Genomic DNA, 18,751 nt, shown 5'->3' on the forward strand with positions numbered 1-18,751 from the left:
GTATACAAGAATTCTTGGTTACCTGTACACAACTATCATTTCCATTTTCCAGTGGCTCAGAAATTGCTGCCATTCTCAAAACCAAGAGTAAACGATTAATATCACAGCCTGCCTGTTATTAGGGATCACCATCAAATTTTAGTGGCAAACCTTTCAGCAGAAAACTCAGAAGAGGTTCTAAGTTTTTAGGCATAGTACTTCCAATCTATAGTACCACATAAAACAACCATTGTATTATGCCCAAAGGATACTGTTTTCCATAACAGATCCAGATACCTTCAACCCTTTTCAACCAACATAAAATATATCCAAAATTAGATTGTTCTGATGGTCTTCAAATTATTCCTGAGTCTGGATGGGGAAAAATAGGATCCAACCAGGGGTGAAATCCAGCAGGTTCTGACAGGTTCTAGAGAACCGGTAGGGGAAATTTTGAGCAGTTCAGAGAACTGGCAAATACCATCTCTGGCTGGCCCCAGAGTGGGGTGGGAATGGAGATTTTGCAATATCATTCTCCCAGGAGTGGGGGGGGGGAATGGGGATTTTGCAGTATCCTTCCCCTGCCATGTCCACCAAGCTACACCATGCCCACCATGCCACACCACGCTTACCAAGCCACGCCCACAGAATCAGTAGAAAAAAAATTGGATTTCACCACTAGATCCAACTCACCACTGATATAATCAAGTAGCTCTGGGTTTGGGGTTTCTTGGGTTCTAATTCTGGTATTTTCCATTCCTGCACCTAGTTGATGCTATGTTTCTCCATATGAAGCTGGTATGCAAATTGGGAGGTTTCCTGAACTGGCTACTCTGTTTGAAGAGCAAGTGGCAGCCATGGCTACGAGGGTCTTTGTACAACTTCATCTTATGTACCAATTGGTAGAAGAATCTTTGGAACATTCATGTTGAGCTCATGTTCAACTCTTGGTCCATAGTAGGATCTGTATCTCCAGTGACTTATACCAACTCAGAGGTCTGTTATAAGACATTGGCAACCACTGTTACACAGAAAGTGATTCCAATTTCCTTCCTTCCTTCCTTCCTTCCTTCCTTCCTTCCTTCCTTCCTTCCTTCCTTCCTTCCTTCCCACAGCGCACTCAGGTCCTAAGGAGCCACCAACTTGGAGGCCAATCAAAAGAATCTCATTTACTGTCACTTACAATGACATTCAGGCCATCCCTTTTTCTATAATTTATTTACATTTCCTGTGTTTCTGTGTTATTCCTTTCCTTATCCCACAACATTGAAATTTCTGGCAGGCAGTAGAAGTTCAGAGAGAAAGAACTGTCCCAGCAAATATAATGTTTGCAAAATTGAAATTGCAAAAGCCTAGTATTCAAGATCAGGAGAGCTGATTATGGCTTTAGGTTCATAACATTGTTACTATTGCTACAAATGAGCATATATAGTAATTGTTTTAACATCAAATTTCAGCTAAAAATCCATTCTTATACTTTTATATCTGAAACAACAGTACATCATCCGGTGTAGACAAGCACATATATTTACACACACACACACACACACACACACACACACACACACACACACACATATATATATATATACACACACACACACACACACATATATATATATATACACACACACACACATATATATATATATATATATATATATATATATATATATATATATATATATATATATATATATATGTTTTCTGAGGTTTCATGGTGTTTATGTAGATCTTTGGTTATTCGGGTTTTCTCCCGCGTAAAATTGGAAGTGTCTTGGCGACGTTTCGACGAAGTCTCATTCGTCATCTTCAGGCTTCAGCTTCACATTGCTCCCAGAAGCACGAAGCACGAAGCACGAAGCACGAAGCTGAAGCCTGAAGATGACGAATGAGACTTCGTCGAAACGTCGCCAAGACGTTCCAATTTTATGCGGGAGAAAACCCGAATAACCAAAGATCGATCGATCTATCTATCTATCTATCTATCTATCTATCTATCTATCTATCTATATATGGGGAAGCCAAAAACACTCACTGTGTGTATGCATGCATAAACACACTTTTATCTTTCTTATCATGCCAGTTCCAACCCTACTCTATTTAGTATGGACAAAACGAAGCAGGCTAAAGACATGGGAAGTGCTTCTATAGGGAATAGGCAGGCAAGCCTCACCCCCCCACCCGCCACCCTGCCATGCTTCACATTCATTTTCACAGCTGTGGCTCAGATATTCTTTCCCATCTCCAGCAAAAGTGCCGATTTGCAACAAGCAGACTCCCTTACCCCTCACCTTTCTCCAAGTGATGCAATGTTTTCCTTCTTTTAAAATCAAGCAGAAATGGCTTTATAAGAGGTCAAGAACAAAGATGGAATCTTCTCAGCTCAACTTCAAGCTGGAAATTGCAGGAAGAAGAGTTTTCCAGGTAACAAAAGCACAAAGGTAACATCTGTTCTTCAGAGCAGAGGTGTCTAACCTTGGAGACTTTAAGACCTGTGGATTTCAGCTCACAGAATTTTGTGATTTCTTAATGTACAGTAGTTAATATTTTATTGTATGTACCAGAGGTGGTATTCAGCAGGTTCTGACCAGTTCTGGAGAACGGGTAGCGGAAATTTTGAGTAGTTTGGAGAACCAGTAAATACCACCTCTGACTAGCCCTGCCTCCATCTATTCTCTGCCTCTCGAATCCCAGCTGATCGGGAGGAAATGGGGATTTTGCAGTAACCTTCCCCTGCCACGCCCACCAAGCCATGCCCACCAAGCCATGCCATGCCCACCAAGTCACACCCACAGAATTGGTAGTAAAAAAATTTGAATCCCACCATTGGTATGTATACAAACTCAGTCGTTGCATGCTTTGTGTGTTGCATTATAAAGTAGGAAACAAATCACCACCACACTTTCATGAATCATTTTTTCTTCTTTTCCACATATTTTCCTGTTCTTCTAAGATGCTTTTATTTTAGTTATTTTTCCCCTTTTTGTTAAATATTATTTTTATCTATTTCTTGTAAAATTAATTGGTTTCCCAAAGGATGGTGGAAGTGACTTCTCTAGTCAATTTTTCTAATGATCCAGAGCCCTGAATGATGATAGAATGCATCTCATTTTCCCAGCTTTACTTCTTGTACTTACCATACTTGTAAGATGCACAGGGTGTGGGAGCCAAATGTCTCACGTGCAAAGATGCTCAGTAAAGGCAACTCCCTGGAAGAAAGTTGGTGGTAGAAGCAAAAACTGCCAAGCTCCTCTACCAAGGCAGGTGTAGGAGATGACCAGGCTGAGCCGGGGAGAGGGGGGCGGATCAAACACATTATCAGTCTGGAGTCCCTAAGTTCCTGAAAGAGACCTAAGTCCAGTTGCCCTTGAAGTCTATTGACTTATTATAGATTGCATGGAATAAATTCACAGTGCTTTTGAACTCTATTCTAGCCCCTGATTTATTGCGCCTGACCTTAGGAGGTGGAAATAAGAGGATAAATCAGAAAGATTTTGAAGAAGAATATTTTGAAACTTCCAACTTTTCACTCTATGAGCTCATCCTGCTACTGAACAGAACTGATAATATTCTGTGCAGGAGTATAATTAAGCAGCATCCTCATTAATAGGCAATGCTTATCTGCTATAGCCCACATTGCTTCAATTTTGGGAATGTTCCTTCCTTTCCTATTACATTATTTGAACCTGTTTTGACAAAATAATATTGATCTCATGGATGTAATTCCTGACAATGAGAATCAGTATGTTAGAAATTCTTATGCATAGTATGTACTGTATATGTTCAATAAATATCTTAGTCATTTTTATGCAACCATATCGTTGCCCATGACCTTCGAGTCAAATAACATATTACAAAGAAAACTTTAAAATCTTCCACTGATAATAACTGTAACCAGTAGTGTGCAGGCGTCAGCTTGTATTGGTTAGCAATAGCCGACTGTTAAATTGGCAATTGTTAAATTGTTAAATTCTGGAAGTTTGCAAGCCCACTGAGAACAGAACTAAATTATGATGCCTAGTACATCGATGGCAGAATTGATTATTAAATATTTACTAGCTTACCTCGACTATAATCTTCACTTTCTGATGCTGTTGTGGTTAAACTGAACAAATCTAGGTGTTGTCCAGTAGAGGCCACCATAACTTATCATATACATTAAGGAAAAAATGTGTAATTCTTAAGCAGTGTAGATCAGGAATCTGAAGGGAATAGGCCTTTCTGATATTAAGATTGTTTTGTTTCCAAAACTCCTTTTCAGGCAAGTATGTAGAGTTCACGAGCGCCTGAAGTTAATGAAGGCTCTGCGCTAATGAGACAGATATTCCCTTTTTTATCTTTGAAAAGTCTCTTTTATTCACTTTGAACCAAGATGGATGGCAAATAAATTTAGCAACAACTTCCAGCCTCATCCTGAACCAACAGCTTGAAGAAGCAGTGGCCATGAGGACCTTTGCACAGGTTCATCTTGTATACCAGTTGCACCCATTTCTAGAATGGGAGGCCCTTCAGATGCTCATTAGTCACCTCATGGTGAGGCTACTGAAATTCATTCTGCTTGGGGCTGCCCTTGATCATCACCTGGATGCTACAGGCTGGTCCAAAATGCAGTGGCACAGGTAGTGATGACTGCATCTCGTACACCCACGTGTTCCAAGTGCTTTGCAAGTTCCAATAGTTCCTAGTTTTCTGCAAGGCACTGTTCGAAATACAACCTAGACATCAATGAATGTCACTTTGGTAACAGAATTTTTTTGTTGTGGCACCTGGCCTTTGGAACAGGGGTCTCCAACCTTGGCGACTTTAAACCTGGAGGACTTCAGTTCCCAGAATTCCCCAGCCAGCAAAGCTGGCTGGGGAGTTCTGGGAGTTGAAGTCCTCCAGGCTTAAAGTCGCCAAGGTTGGAGACCCCTGCTCTGGAATACCATCTGTCCAGACATTTAAAAAATCCTACAAGAGTTTCACAAGGCCTTGAAAATGTGGCTGTGCTGTCTGGTCTAGGTTAGGTTCATTGTGGATCTCCTGAAAGATATTTTGTAACACAATGTGAGTTTTATTTGGACACACGTTATTTTCTTTTTAATTGTTTTCCCTCTTTCAATGACGTAAGATGCTTCCACAATCCACATTTGGATGCAACACACCTTCATTTGGGAGTTGAATAGTTTTCTAAAGCCAATACAATAAAAGAATAACTAAAATTTGGACAAAATTGAGTACATCCCAAAGCTAGCTACAACACTTTCACAAAATGGCTGCCACGATGAACTTGATTAATGACAAAAGACCTATTTATCAGAAAGTGATGTGGGGGTGTAGTTCCCCATCACCATGCTCTGTATCATTGCAAGTTACCATTCTGAAAACCAAAGCCAGTAACAGTAACAGAGTTGGAAGGGACCTGGGAGGTCATCTAGTCCAACCCCCTGCTCACGCAAGAGACCCATAATGATTAGGGGTAATTGGGCACATTACAAACAATATCAGTTGTAGTTATTTGCCATTTTTTTTGGTAGTCTATTACAATTCATAATGGACTCATGAAGACCCAGTTTGGTCTAGTGGTTAAGGTACCAAGCTAGAAACCAGGAGAGTTGTGAGTTCTAGTGCTGCCTTAGGCATGAAAGCCAGTTGAGTGACCTTCGGCCAATTACCCTCCCAGCTACACTCCACTCACAGCATTGTTGTGGGGAAAATAGGAGGCAGCAGGGGTATTAGGTATTTCTCTACCTTGCGTTATTTATAAAAATAATAAAAGGTAGGATATAAATAAAAAATAGTAAAATAAAGGTATGTTGAAATTCATTCTGCAGTATGCTCTTTTATTCTGAAAAACTTATGAACTAACTCAGTGAGGAAAGCAGCACCCCAACGATTTATTTATTTTATTTCCGGTATTGGTATAGTGACAAATTATAGAGACTAGGCTTTTCTATAAGTTTATACTCACAGTATAAATAAATATACATTCTGTAGGTAACTGGGATTGCCCAAAATACCTCATTTGAGTCCCTTCTATTTTCTGCCGTGACGGTGGGTGTCAAAAAAAGCATAGAAGTTACCAGGGCTGGGTTCTACTTATCTTTACTACTGGTTCACAACAGGATCCTGCACACGCACTCGCACTTGCATGCACAGATCGTCTATGACATGGTTCTCAACCTTTATAGTGCTGCGACCCCTTTAATACAATTCCCCACAATGTGGCGACCCCTTTAATACAATTCTCCACAATGTGGCGACCCCAACCGTAAAATTATTTTCGTTTTGAATTTATCGCGCCTGAAGCCATATTGGCTAGCGATCTGAACTGCTTGCGATTGCCTTGAGGACGGAGGCATTAAAGCGGAGACTCCTCCCCTATTAAGTTTATCGCACCTGAAGCCAGATTAGGCTAGCGATTGGGAGTGATTGCAGCTGGTTTGAGAGGGAGAAATCAGAGCAAAGATTTCTCTCTTTTTTAATTCATCGCGCCTGAAGCTGAATTTGGCTAGCGATTTGAAGAGCCTGCTTGTGAAGTCAACCATTGGAGCGCGATTCTTCGACTCGCAAGTATACTTCCCATATTTCCGATGGTATTAGGCGACCCCTGGCAAATCGTCATTCGACCTCTAATGGGGTCGCGACCCACAGGTTGAGAACCGCTGGTCTATGAAGACATCCGGATGGGTGGGCGGAGCCACCCCCCCATTTTTACTACCAGTTCACAAGAACCGGACCGAACCGGGGGCAACCCACCACTGGAAGCTACTCCAGGAACTGGAAAATTCACTTTTCACGGCACTGAAAGTGAATCTTACCACTGAAATTGAACAATACTTCAATGATTTTTTTTTAAAAAAAAGATATTTGTCCTTGAAGAAATGTGTTAAATCAAGATCAGAGTGAAATTCAGGGAGTAAAATACTTTGTTGCAGTGTCTCATCAGTATACACGGAGAAGACATGCTATCTTGAGTTCCGGGGAAGAAATGGCAAACTGAAGAAAAGCGCTCGCAGTTTTTCCGTGTCCACCTCCACCTGACATTTATCTTCCTAAGACGCGCATGAGATTGTTTTTCGTTCCCATGAGTAGTTCACATTTCAGGCACTGGGTGACGCCAGACCTCGCTTCTGGCTGAAGACACTGCGGTGCATTTTTCCTGCTTCTTTTTAAATTACTGCGGAAAGAGAGGGGTGGGGGGGAGGGAGCAACCGCTAATGAAAAGACAGATTCCGCGACAACTTGTTTTGATCCCTGCCATCCATCACACGTGCCAGGAGATCCAAGATGCTTGAAGACGAGTATATTCCCTATTAGTGCATGTATGGATCTCTGTCTGTCTGTCTGTCTGTCTATCAATCCATCCATTTGCATTGCGGAAGATATATATATCTTGTCTCCAGATTCACCGGTGTGTACATATTGCATGCATACATGTGACATGCACGCGCGGGTCTTTCAGCGGAGAAAGCTGACTAGCCCGATCACCAGGCAGGCAGGCAGGCAGGCAAGCTGGAAGGAATGTTGGATTTCCACCCATCTCCTGGATTCTTAACAGGGTTACAATGTCAGCACCGACGATCCCGGGCTTCATCTTTTCCTAGCCCAGGAAAGCCCGCAGGCCGCCTCGAAGGACCCGCAGCAGTCCCCAGTTGCTGCAACTGGCGAGCGGCGAGCGCGTCGGAAGCGAAAAGCGGGACTCTCCCGCCGTCCCTTGCACTGCGGAAGGCGGCGAAACGTAGAGGAGAGCCACCCTCCCTTCGGGAAAGAGCCGGGTGGCGTTTCAATAGCAGGTCAAGCCGGGTGTTATTCAGATCACGTCCCGGCGTGTTTTGGAAGGGAGAAGGCGCAGCTGCTATTGCCCAGTGCTCGGGTTTGCGCGGCGGCGAGAAACTGCAGGATTTATTTAAAAGGAAAAAAAAAAGGAAAGAGAAGAGAAGAGAAGAGGGAGAGAGAGAAGAAGAGGGAGAAAGAGAAGGGAGAGGGGAGAGAGATAGAGGGAGAGAGACATGGAGAGAGAGAAGGAAAGGGAGAGAGAGAAGGAGAGAGGGGGGTGAGGGAGAAAGGGAGAGAGACGGAGAGAGAGAGGAAGAGAAAGAGAGAGAAAGAGGGAGAGGGAGTGGGGGAGAGAAAGAGAGAGAAGGAGGGAGAGGGAGTGGGGAGAGGAAGAGAAAGAGAGAGAGAGAGAAGGAAAGGGAGAGAGAGAAGGAGGGAGAGGGAGTGGGAGAGAGGAAGAGAAGGAGAGAGAAAGAGAGGGAGTGGGGAAGAGAAGGGGAGAGACAAGGAAAGGGAGAGAGAGAAAGAGGGAGCGGGAGTGGGGGAGAGAAAGAGAAGGAGAGAGAAGTAAAGAGGGAGAGAGAAGGAAAAGTGGGGAGAGGGAGAGAAAGGACGAGAGAGATACGCTTCGAGGTTTTTTGCCCAGGGCGACGGACTGTCTCGCTCATCCTCACGCGTGCGCGCGTGGTGTGTGTGTGTGTTGCATCCAGACTCTCTGCCTGACTATTGGTATCTCGTTGCCCACACCTCTTTTCCCCTCCTCTTCTTCTCCTCTCCTCTCCCCCCCCCCTTCAAAAAAAAAATCCGGCTTTTTTGGGGGGGGATTTTTTTCTACCCCTCCTTGCGTCAGCAGCCCAACGTCACTTCGCCGGTGACAGCTCCTTCGGTTTGGGGCTGCAGCAGGAGCCGGGGCGCTTTATTATCAGCAAGCGCGTGGACCGGGAGGCGGCGGCGGCGGCGGCGGGGTGACAGCGCCTGTGCGTGTGGCTGTTGTGTGTGGCTGGGGGGGGGGGTGGATAGAGAAAAAGCGACGACGCCCCCACCGCCCCCTCCTCCTTTTTTCTCAGCCTTGCGCCGGGAGCGGCGAGCGGGAACCGGGCAGGAGCAGCGGAGCTGGGTGGCGGCGGCACTGCAGTTTTGGACAAGGCTCGGCCGCCTAGGTAGGGGCAGCGGCCACCTGGCCGAGGAGGAGGAGGAGGAGGAGGAGGAGGAGGAAGAGGGGCTGCGCTACGCTCTTAATTATCGCTATCCCGGGTCGGGCGACGGTCGGGCGCTTCTCCGCTCGGGCAGCGTTGCCCGTCCCGGCGCGCGCCGCTGGCGCCCCCTGCTCGCGGGGCGGGAAGCGGATCGGAGTCGGCGAAGGAGGCGCCGGCTGCCCCTCACAGGGCTTCTCTCTCTCTCTTTTTCCCCTTCCCAGGCTTGATCCTCGGACGCTCTTTGAGGGGAGCCGGGAGAGATTTGGCCGTCTGACCGAAGCCCAGAAGTTGCCGCCTTCCCAGGGAAGGCAGAAAGAGCGGCTGCCCCCGGACGGGAGAGGAAAAGGATGCGCGAGTGACTGACGGCTCGGTGTCCCGGCAGCCGAGCTGGATTGATCGCGCTTGGCGGGCGGGAAGAAGAGCCACCGAGGAGCGGCGGCGGCGGCGGCGGCGGCGACATGGGGGCCTCGCCAAGGGCATGGTGGTGTTGGCGGTGGCGGCAGCGGCGGCTTCAGGGTTCGCCCCGGGCGACGGCGAGCGGCTTCTGGAGCTTGTGTTGGCTGATGCTGGGCGCCTGGCGGGGGCTGCTCGCCTCCGCTTGCCCCACCTCGTGCGCCTGCAGTCCCGAGCGGATCTGGTGCAGCGAAGCCGCCGCCAGCCTCGTGTCCTTCCCCGTGCTCGGCAAGAGGAGCGAGCGGGAGAAAGTCACCGACATGTGAGTGCTGCCTGAGCGGCGTTGGGGTTGGGGACCGGGGAGAACGGGAGGGAAGAGTAATGAGGGTAGCGAGCGAGAATCGGCCGTAAGGTTGAGTTTGGGAGGGGTGGCTTTTAGTAGCCTTCAATAGAGCGAAATTTTATTCCCTCTTATTAATTTAAACAAGGCTCATACGTACATACATACATACATACATGTATGGGTGTATGCTAAGTAAGCATTGCATGTGCAATTTGATTTGTTCAGATATACATCTTTTTGCACAGTGCATCTTGGATGTTTTAAGAGCATCTGTGTGCTTTTTGGAAAGAGGACTACCTTCCTTAAGTAGTACATAAAATGAAGACTGAGATGAAGCATAGCTCTTCTTATCTGCTTTTTATGCCTCCCATGGTGGTGCTGGCTGCGTACACCATTTTATGGATCTTTTAAGGTACCTCAGGAAAGGATCCTGCATGTGTTGCTTGACAGTCCACTTGTCTGGGAAAAAAATACAGAGAACCTTCTGAAACGCTTTTAACTGGAGGTTTGCTTTTAAACACCACAATCCATTTACTATCCCTTCCTGAAGTCTTTCAGAAACATTTTCAATCTGTTTTGGTGAACTGGACAAAATAGCTTTCTAGCAGTAGCCAAATAGATTTTTATTATAGGGATTCTGCTTAAGAATATGCCTGTCCCTGTTTTGGAAAGAATGTGTAAGAGGAGATGTTTTCTGTATAGCAATGCACTTGCTCCAAAAGCTACTAGCTGAACGTCTAAAAGCCTGGATTGATCTAATTTAGATTTGACTTTCCCTCAGATACAATTTTAAAAGCATTTAGCTTATGAATCTTAATTGCCCTGAGTCCAATTTCCTGGGAATCAACTAAATGATAAAGCAATAGAGCAAAGAGGTTGCGTTGGTTTTGGTTGAACATTAGTATTGTATTGCCTCTTGTCAGGTTTTTTTTTTTTTACTATGGAGAAGCTTGCTAACTTCTACATTCCTGTTACTCCTCTTTTGCCAAAAATGCTACAATATGTAAATAAAAGAAAACAAGGCAAGTAAAGTTGAATAGGTTGGTTGTGTGTGATAGTACTACTGGTAGTAAAAGCTGTGAGGTTTGTTTATATTCTTCTGTTTATAAACAGGGAAGATAGTGGTATTTATTCCCTCCGTACATGTACTCAGCTTTTATGTTTAGTTTAACACATTAAAACTTGTTAATATGCATGGGTTTTGTTTGCTGTAGAATATGTTCTTATGTGTAAGAACTGGGTCTGTTTGTAAATAAAGATATGCTTCCCTTCTGTTTCTATAGGATAGACTTTACTGTGTGTTCAGTTGCAGGGCTACTGTTTTTGGAGGCTGTGCAACATAACAAGCAGGTGGACCCTTCTCTCTCCACATAAAGTATATATGGAGAGATTGAAGCCCAGTGATAGAGCACACTGTCTGTCTATACTGGAGCTGTGAGATGACTATCATCAATACAATCAGCTGACATACATGAGAATGTTCATATCTATATCCATACATTTGAAAGAGGGAGACAGAAATATTTTGTTTTTCTTCTCATTGGGCTCAGTTTCCTCCTCTGGTTTAATGGTCAGATTATATTCCTAATCTGTAGTTCATGCATGCATGCCAATAATAGCATGTGAACATTTACAGCAGAGAATCTGATGCTGCAGTAGGGTGGTGTCAGGGAGGTAATTTGAAAAGGAAGGAGGAAGAGATCAAGTTAATAATGCTTGAGAAACCTTGGATTAAACTGTGATTGTTTTAACAACATGCCCCAAATTTACTTTAAAAGTAAATCTTTTAACTAAGACTAAATGTTTTAACTAAACCAAATGAGTCTATTTGAAATGCTAATGTGCAGCCAGTGGGACTGTTTTAATTGCTATTAAGTTTCTATCATGGCAATTAACTTCTTCTTGAACTCAGGCCTTGTTCTTTATGAAATCAGAAGTTGAGGATGGTTGACTGCAATCATCTCATGTATATACATCTGTGTATGTAGAAAATAATTTTGTTCCCTCACCTGCCTTGGAAGTGTTACTATTGCAAATTTTTTAATATAAAGTATTATACTACAGCAAAAAATTTTGTTCTGTGCTTTAACTGTTTATCATTATGCTTTTTTAAAAAAGCTATTACAGCATATGCAGATATGATAATAAAAGTTATTGCAGCATATACAGATACAATAATAAACTTTGGAAAATTATTGTTCAGGATTGCCTTTTGTTATAAAAGGAATCCTAAAGAAGATATTCTGTACCAGTTCCTGTATGTGGCATAAAGAATTTGAATTGTTTCTTTGCACAGCATTTAAAGGCCTTTGTATTTTTGCTCTTTGCTTTACATTCATGTTTCAAGCAGTGATTGTAATTGCTTATTTTAATGCTTGTTTGTTGATTGTCAAAATACATAACATTGATTTTATAAATTATTTTGCAGATCCCAACCAATCACTGGGATCAATTAAAATGTTCATTACATTTATAAAGTTGTAGCAACACACTAAATGTTATGTCTTTTCTGATATCTCTATTTAATCATTTGATTTGGATTAGTCTCTAGACTAAAAATTGCTTTTTATTCTGTTACAAACTGGCAGTTTCTCTAATACAAAGATTACAGATTTCCCAAGAGCACTTATTGTATATGAATATTTTACTCTATAAGATATGAAGCACTGAAATTGGCCTTGACTTTAAAAGATGTTCATAAAAGATGAAAAGGCAAGGTTGTTCATTAATACTCAATGATAATTAAACATTTAGCTGCTTTAATAGTTTAACAATATCCGTATGGCAGCTACATCTTAATTAAAATGCCATTGTATCGCTTTGGAAACTAAACAAAGCTAGCACCATGGAAGAGCTTAAAGCATCACAGGAATAGTAACTATTTTTTTCTACTCAACTGTATTATCACTCATAATAGTTACATGATGGAATTTCTTATACCTTTCATATGAAAAATGTTTTTTGTTGCTAAAGTTTTCTCTAAACAATGTTTGGAATTGATATGTTTTTGTCAGATTTTATGATAAAGACAAATTTAGGGTTCATGACAGTTTTTATAGGATTTAGGAGAATTCAAGGCCTTGTTATTAGAACCAGGGGGGAAAAATCATAGTGCTTTTGAAGCAGGTGCATTTCAGCTTTCTTTAACCTGGAGCTGTTGAGTTGTATTGAATTTGTAAAATACACAGTGCATAGGTTTTATGAAAGCTTAACAAATATATGGATGCTTGATATACTATATCTGGAAAGCCCATATTGAGAAAGGTATTCTAAATGAAATTGAGCCCTTTCTCCTATTCATGTTTTTCACAGAGTGCTTTTTATGGTATAATAAGAAAAGGAAAAGGCAAAAGATATGGGTGGAATACATACCTTCAGGTGAGTGAGAAAGGGTGAAGTTTTAAACCAACAGAATAATTGCTGAGAGATAAAATGGCAAAGGCCCAGATTTTACTTGGGTCAAAAAGTGTTACTTTAAGTATCAGAAGTTCAGATAAATTACCACCCCAAAAATACATCTTATCCAGAATGTATGGAGTGTAAAAAGAAACTCCTTGAGTTTTTGTTTGTTTTGTTTGGAAATTAGGTTGATAGAATTAGGAAGAAGATGGGATTTTTTTCCATCAGGCTTTCTCTCTTTCACTCTCTTAGTAGGTTATTCACAGACTTGCTTGCCTGTTTTAATGAATAACATAGTCATGATCTTACAAACCTATGCTTATAATGAGATTGTGTTTGATCCTGTTCCTTGGGGTCCTGGCACCAGCTTGAAAAGCTTTTGTTACATATATACATTGGCAATGATTGTTGTTCCATAATGGACCATAATCTACTTCTGAAGCAATTGTTGCAGGTTATTAGTTACACAAATATTCCAATCTTTGCAGAGATACACTTTGCCATGAACATTAATGTCGCTGATGCTAAAGAACATGTTTAAGATATTTCTGTTAGAAAGCAAAATCACTTTAGACTTTAGAGCTTATGAAATCACTTTAGGGGTTTAAGTCAGATTTTTTTTCATAGTAGAATTTTCAGTGGAAATGGACATTGAGCTTTCAGGTTCTAGTTCTTCTAATTCTTCCTTTTGTACTAAAATAAATGCAATTGCAAATAATGGCTTATTCTATTAAACCATTTTACAGAATGGTTTAGCAAAATTTGATAGGGTTCGTAGAAGATAATATTACACTGACATGACAGCTTTTGGGAACACCAACAATTGAAGTTAATTGCTCTGTTCAGTTTGTATCCTCCAAAACTTCTGTATTCCAGGTTTTTTAAAAATCAGTTCTGTATGTGCTGATTACATACATCGAAAAACCACAAAAGAAATGTGTGCAGACGTTACATAAACCAATTCAAATATTTTAATAAATAAAATTTAAGAATAAAATATAATGAAGTGAAGGTTTGCTGAAATCAGAGAGAAGAGATATTTGATATTTTATTTTTTCAGTACTTTATTCCTTACATATATTTTTTTTAATTTAGAGAAAGTTCCTTTGAAAGAAGACCAACTAATATATCTGCTCTTTAAAACTTTTTGGGTATTGTTATTTCTACAGAAAGTTCTTTTGGGATTGAAATTTTAGTCCTCTCTGAAAAGGACAACTCAACATCAATCAGATGTTACATTCAATGTGTGATTATAAGGAAAACACATACAGGAAATCTTGGCAGATTTCAGCGTCTCCTATAGGCCTAGACAAATACAATCAGTATCAACCAATATATTGTATTGTGCTATTGCCTATATTGGTTCTTAAGAATGAAGACAAAAAGAATAATCATACATGCATTACGATCTCAGAACAATTTGGAATTTGAGATGCTATATGAAAAATTGCTTTTATGCAATTTTAAAGGGACATTTCATTCCCTGTTAGCTGTATTGCTCTAAAACAGATAGGAAATGGTTAGAAAAGAAGGTAAGGCATCATTATCCAGATATGATTTGGAAGGCTATGTTGTCCCTAATGCCACCTTACTTATTCTTCCAAGGTTTTTTAAAATCAATTTTTCAATACTTTGGCTTTATATGAGCCTTTAATCTATTAAGTTTATTTTACAGTGAGTGAACACAACTTTTAATGAAACATTTAGTTTCTTGGAGAATTTTTTTCCTATACAAGATGTTAAACTCTGATTTTTAGAGGCCGAGTTCTAAATCTGCTACTTCTGCAGAATTGTTCTCCTTACCCCAGAATAAAAAATGTAGTTGAGATATATTTTATTATAATTTTTTATAAATAACTTAAGGCGGAAAACAAATGTAATACTCCTTCCTCATATTTTCTTCACAACAACCACCACCCTATGAGGTGAGGTGATCTGAGAGAAAGTGATTGGGTTTAAAATAAATCTAAACTACTATAAAATAGAATCATGAATTGGTTATTCTTGATTAGAGCTAAATAAATCCACAATTGCTAATTCATAATATTCAACCCAAATTAATGAACCAGTAAAATTTAAAAATGGCTGTGGTATATTGAAGTACAGTTGGAAATGAAAACTAAAATGGATTAGGGGAAGAAATTCCATGGAAATTTGAATAGGGTGTTCTTCCTTTGAAGTAAAGGTATCCCACAACATTTTGTTGTAGTTCCTACTTGCATAGGTCTAATGAGGAAGATACACATGACAAAAACCCTTGTCTATCCTTGTTTATTAATTTTGCACACAAGTACATAAAGAACATTTATATCATAATGCATGTTTTTTCACTTGCCCTTCCTTGTCCCCTCCTCGAGGTGCCAATGCCCACTTCTGAGGACATTCAGTATCAGTTCAACAATCTACAATGAACTAAATTATTGGATACTGTTTTTTGTAATCAAAATATTTATTTTAATTTTCCTAGGATGGTACTAATGATGCCAGTTAATCGGTAGTGATTGTATAATGGAAGATTCATTGTAAGAATGTCTTATACATAGAATATTAAGAGATTACTCTGTCAGAGTTGTTAAGCAAACTTTATAAGTAGTGGACAGTTTTTAATGAAGCATGAAAAGAATAATTTATCAATTATGACAAACATGTGTTTCATTTTACAACATGTAATCAGTTTTGTTCCACTTAAAATACTTTCTGATTCAGAGAGATCTACTTTATATGTAGGCAAATCCTTTTTTGCTATATGATTCAGAAAAATGCCCTTATGGTCTTTTTCACTTTAACTTTTATAATAAAGCATCATATGCTAATAACAGAAAGAAATATAATAAAATTATGATAAGCTAGAGAGGTTGGGGCTAGTTCAGTGTTTTGAGTGTGTGCATAGCACTCAATCTTGCAGATCTAACCAGTAATTTTGCTTTCCACACATTTTGCTGGTACCCTTTAAAGGTTGATCACACCTTGTGGTATCACATTCCATGGTTGCAATTATGTACTGCATACAGTATTTTTTTTGGCATATCTTCTCAATTCTTGTATTTTGAGAGAAGAAAAACTGTTCCGCCTTATTAACTTTTTTTAAATAAAAAGACCCAAATATTGTCATTTTTCCTCAGTTAAGAGCTGTGCAATGTTCTTAATTATTTTGGTTGCATTTTGTTGGGCTTACCCATTTCAATCCGATCCATGTATAAGCAGTGTGTATGCAGTATAAAGTATATGCAGTGTGGTTGCACATAAATACATACATATATAGTTGTACCATGATTGATGGATTATGTGCCATCAAGTTGATGTCAAATTCTAGTGACCACATAGTTTTTCTCCTTTGACAATTAATATTGGCCACCTATATTTGGACCAAAAATTGTTCTGTTTAAGGGAAGACAGGTTTTTCCTCTTACTTTTGAATTTCACAATAGGTCTAAGTCTTTGTTCCTTGTACCTACTCTGATTGTAAGACTGGTTATGATAGTGCAGAAAATGCTATGCTGTGCTTCAGTTTTGCATTCCTTTGCATAGGAAAGCAGTTGCCGTTCTTATTCTTTAGAGTAATGGTGATATTTTCAGTTAATAGTCCTATCCATCCATACTAATCCACATTAGCTTTATTATAGGATTTAGAAACTTGTAACTTCCCTGAAGTTAATGAAGAAAAATTTGAAAGATATTTATTTATTGGATTTTAAGGCTGTCTGACCCCAGAATGATATCATTTGTCTGAAATGGTATAGGATTTCTTGCTTAAGCAAGGGATTGGACTAGAAGACTTCCAAAGTCCCTTCCAACTCTGTTATTCTATTCTATTACTTGGGCGGCTTACAGTTTTAAAACAATACAAATGAATAAAATCAATCCTCGAAAATGATTGATGCCTGTCAGAAAAGAAGGTAAAATCCCTCTCTTCTGTATTATGTTCTCTCCAAATATCTCTTAATTCCAAGTCCTCCATCATTTCAAAAAAAGCCTTTGGTAATTTCGCCCGGTTTGAAATCTTCCTTAAACTTTTTTTGTCTTTTCGAGTATCCAACACACCATTCCAATCACCCATTAATATATATGATTTATAATCCCAAAATACTATTCTTTTATGTAAAAACTTGAAAAAATTTTCTTGTTGTTTATTCGGAGCATAAACTCCTATTAATAATGTCTTCTTTCCCTCCAACAAAAGTTCAGTAGCAATATATCTTCCTTGCTTACCCACCTCAATTAATTTTGCTGATATATCCTTCCTTATATATATAACTAAAATACTTTTTGAATATTGTTAGCGTGGATGACGCACAAATTTCTGTGGTGATATCATTCTAGAGGGTGGGCATCATGACAGAGAGGCATGCTTCCTAGATCCCAAAAGGTGGCATTATTTTATTGAAGGGACCTGAAGTGTATCAATTCTTCCTGATCTTACCCAACAAGCAGAAACTATGAGAGGCAAGTGATCCATTATAAGCTCTCCCTATGCCACAAAGGATCTTGTTTATCCACAGAAATCCAGTCCCAGTATGTGATGATTTTTGACCATCTGTAAGTTTGGGAAATGCTTCCTGCAAAATTAGTAGTGAGGAAATATTGCTGGCTATTGCCAGTGAAGCTGATGAGATATTGTATTCAGTACAATCTTTTAAGAATATAGCAGGTTTAGAGATGAACACTATGGAAACCTTGATTAGACCTAGTGTGTTGTTTGGGGTAATGGCTGTACCATAGGGAGCATATCCTGTATTCATGGAAAACTGCTCTTACACTTTCAAGATCTGAAGAACAGAAAAAAATAAAGACTGAAGATTTACAGTGCCTTAGTTGCTTGTGGGAGTTGAGGTAAAGAGAAGCATTGGGATAGAAAATTCATTTAGATCTTAATAGATTGTGGATTTTCCATCACAGGGTCTTCTGATGACTGGAGCTAGATTGAAATATTGCTTTTTCTCAAGAGATCTAGTTTGTACTGTATGTAAGACCTATCTTGGATAATTGCTGCAAAGATTGCAGGTTTTTTGGAACAGGTGTGATTTGCAAAAACTAGTTGATATCCTCTTCTCAGTATTAGTCGTTTCAAATTTGTTTGCTTTTTCTGTATTTTAAATTTTGTATTTTTATTTATTGATCTAAGACTATAAATAAATGATTTGGTTTGATTTGATTCTGTGTGGCTTAAGGAGGATTTCAAACAAATACTTCATATTTAGAAACTGCCTTGTACACAGCCTGACCATTCACAGGCCTGTAAAGCGAAGCTGAAGTAAGATAATAAGCATCGTCACAGTTTCACTTAGCAACCATTTTGCTTAACAACCAAGTAGCCAATCCCAACTGTGGTCATTGAATGAGGTCTCCCTGTAAGCCCAAGTAAAAAAGTCAATAACATTAAAATGCAACCATATCAGAAGCAACTTTGACTACATCACATTGAAGTGGATTGGGGGATCGAGTGCTTGTGGGAAGAACAGTCTCCTCAAGGATTTTATATCAAGAGCAAGGATTTTATATCAAGAGGATTTTATATCAAATAAAAGCAGAGCACTTATTTACAAATTTGAGGATGCTTCACTGTGTTTAAGCCTTTCTGTGTTGTACAATTTCATCACACGCTTAGAATTTGTGCATGAAACTTATGTGTAAAAGAAAAGAAGATAGGTGCAAAGAATTTAATCAAAGAAAACTAGAAATA

At 40.0% G+C, this 18,751-nt stretch overlaps 1 protein-coding gene across 5 annotated transcripts in view; it reads left to right on the top strand.

Moving 5' to 3' along the window:
* Positions 1-7,461: 7,461 nt before the first annotated feature.
* Positions 7,462-18,751, top strand: part of LOC131191380 (BDNF/NT-3 growth factors receptor-like) — a 91,297-nt gene continuing 80,007 nt past the window's right edge. For 2 of the 5 annotated variants that reach the window (XM_058169453.1, XM_058169454.1), the window contains exons 1-2: positions 8,724-8,900; positions 9,158-9,651. In XM_058169453.1, coding sequence (XP_058025436.1) covers positions 9,395-9,651 — 257 coding nt within the window. In that variant the 5' untranslated portion in view covers positions 8,724-8,900; positions 9,158-9,394. The other 3 variants (XM_058169449.1, XM_058169452.1, XM_058169450.1) reach the window with 3 other exon arrangements.

This window comes from Ahaetulla prasina, chromosome 2 (assembly GCF_028640845.1).
Source record: "Ahaetulla prasina isolate Xishuangbanna chromosome 2, ASM2864084v1, whole genome shotgun sequence".
In the NCBI taxonomy this organism is placed as follows: Eukaryota; Metazoa; Chordata; class Lepidosauria; order Squamata; family Colubridae; genus Ahaetulla; species Ahaetulla prasina.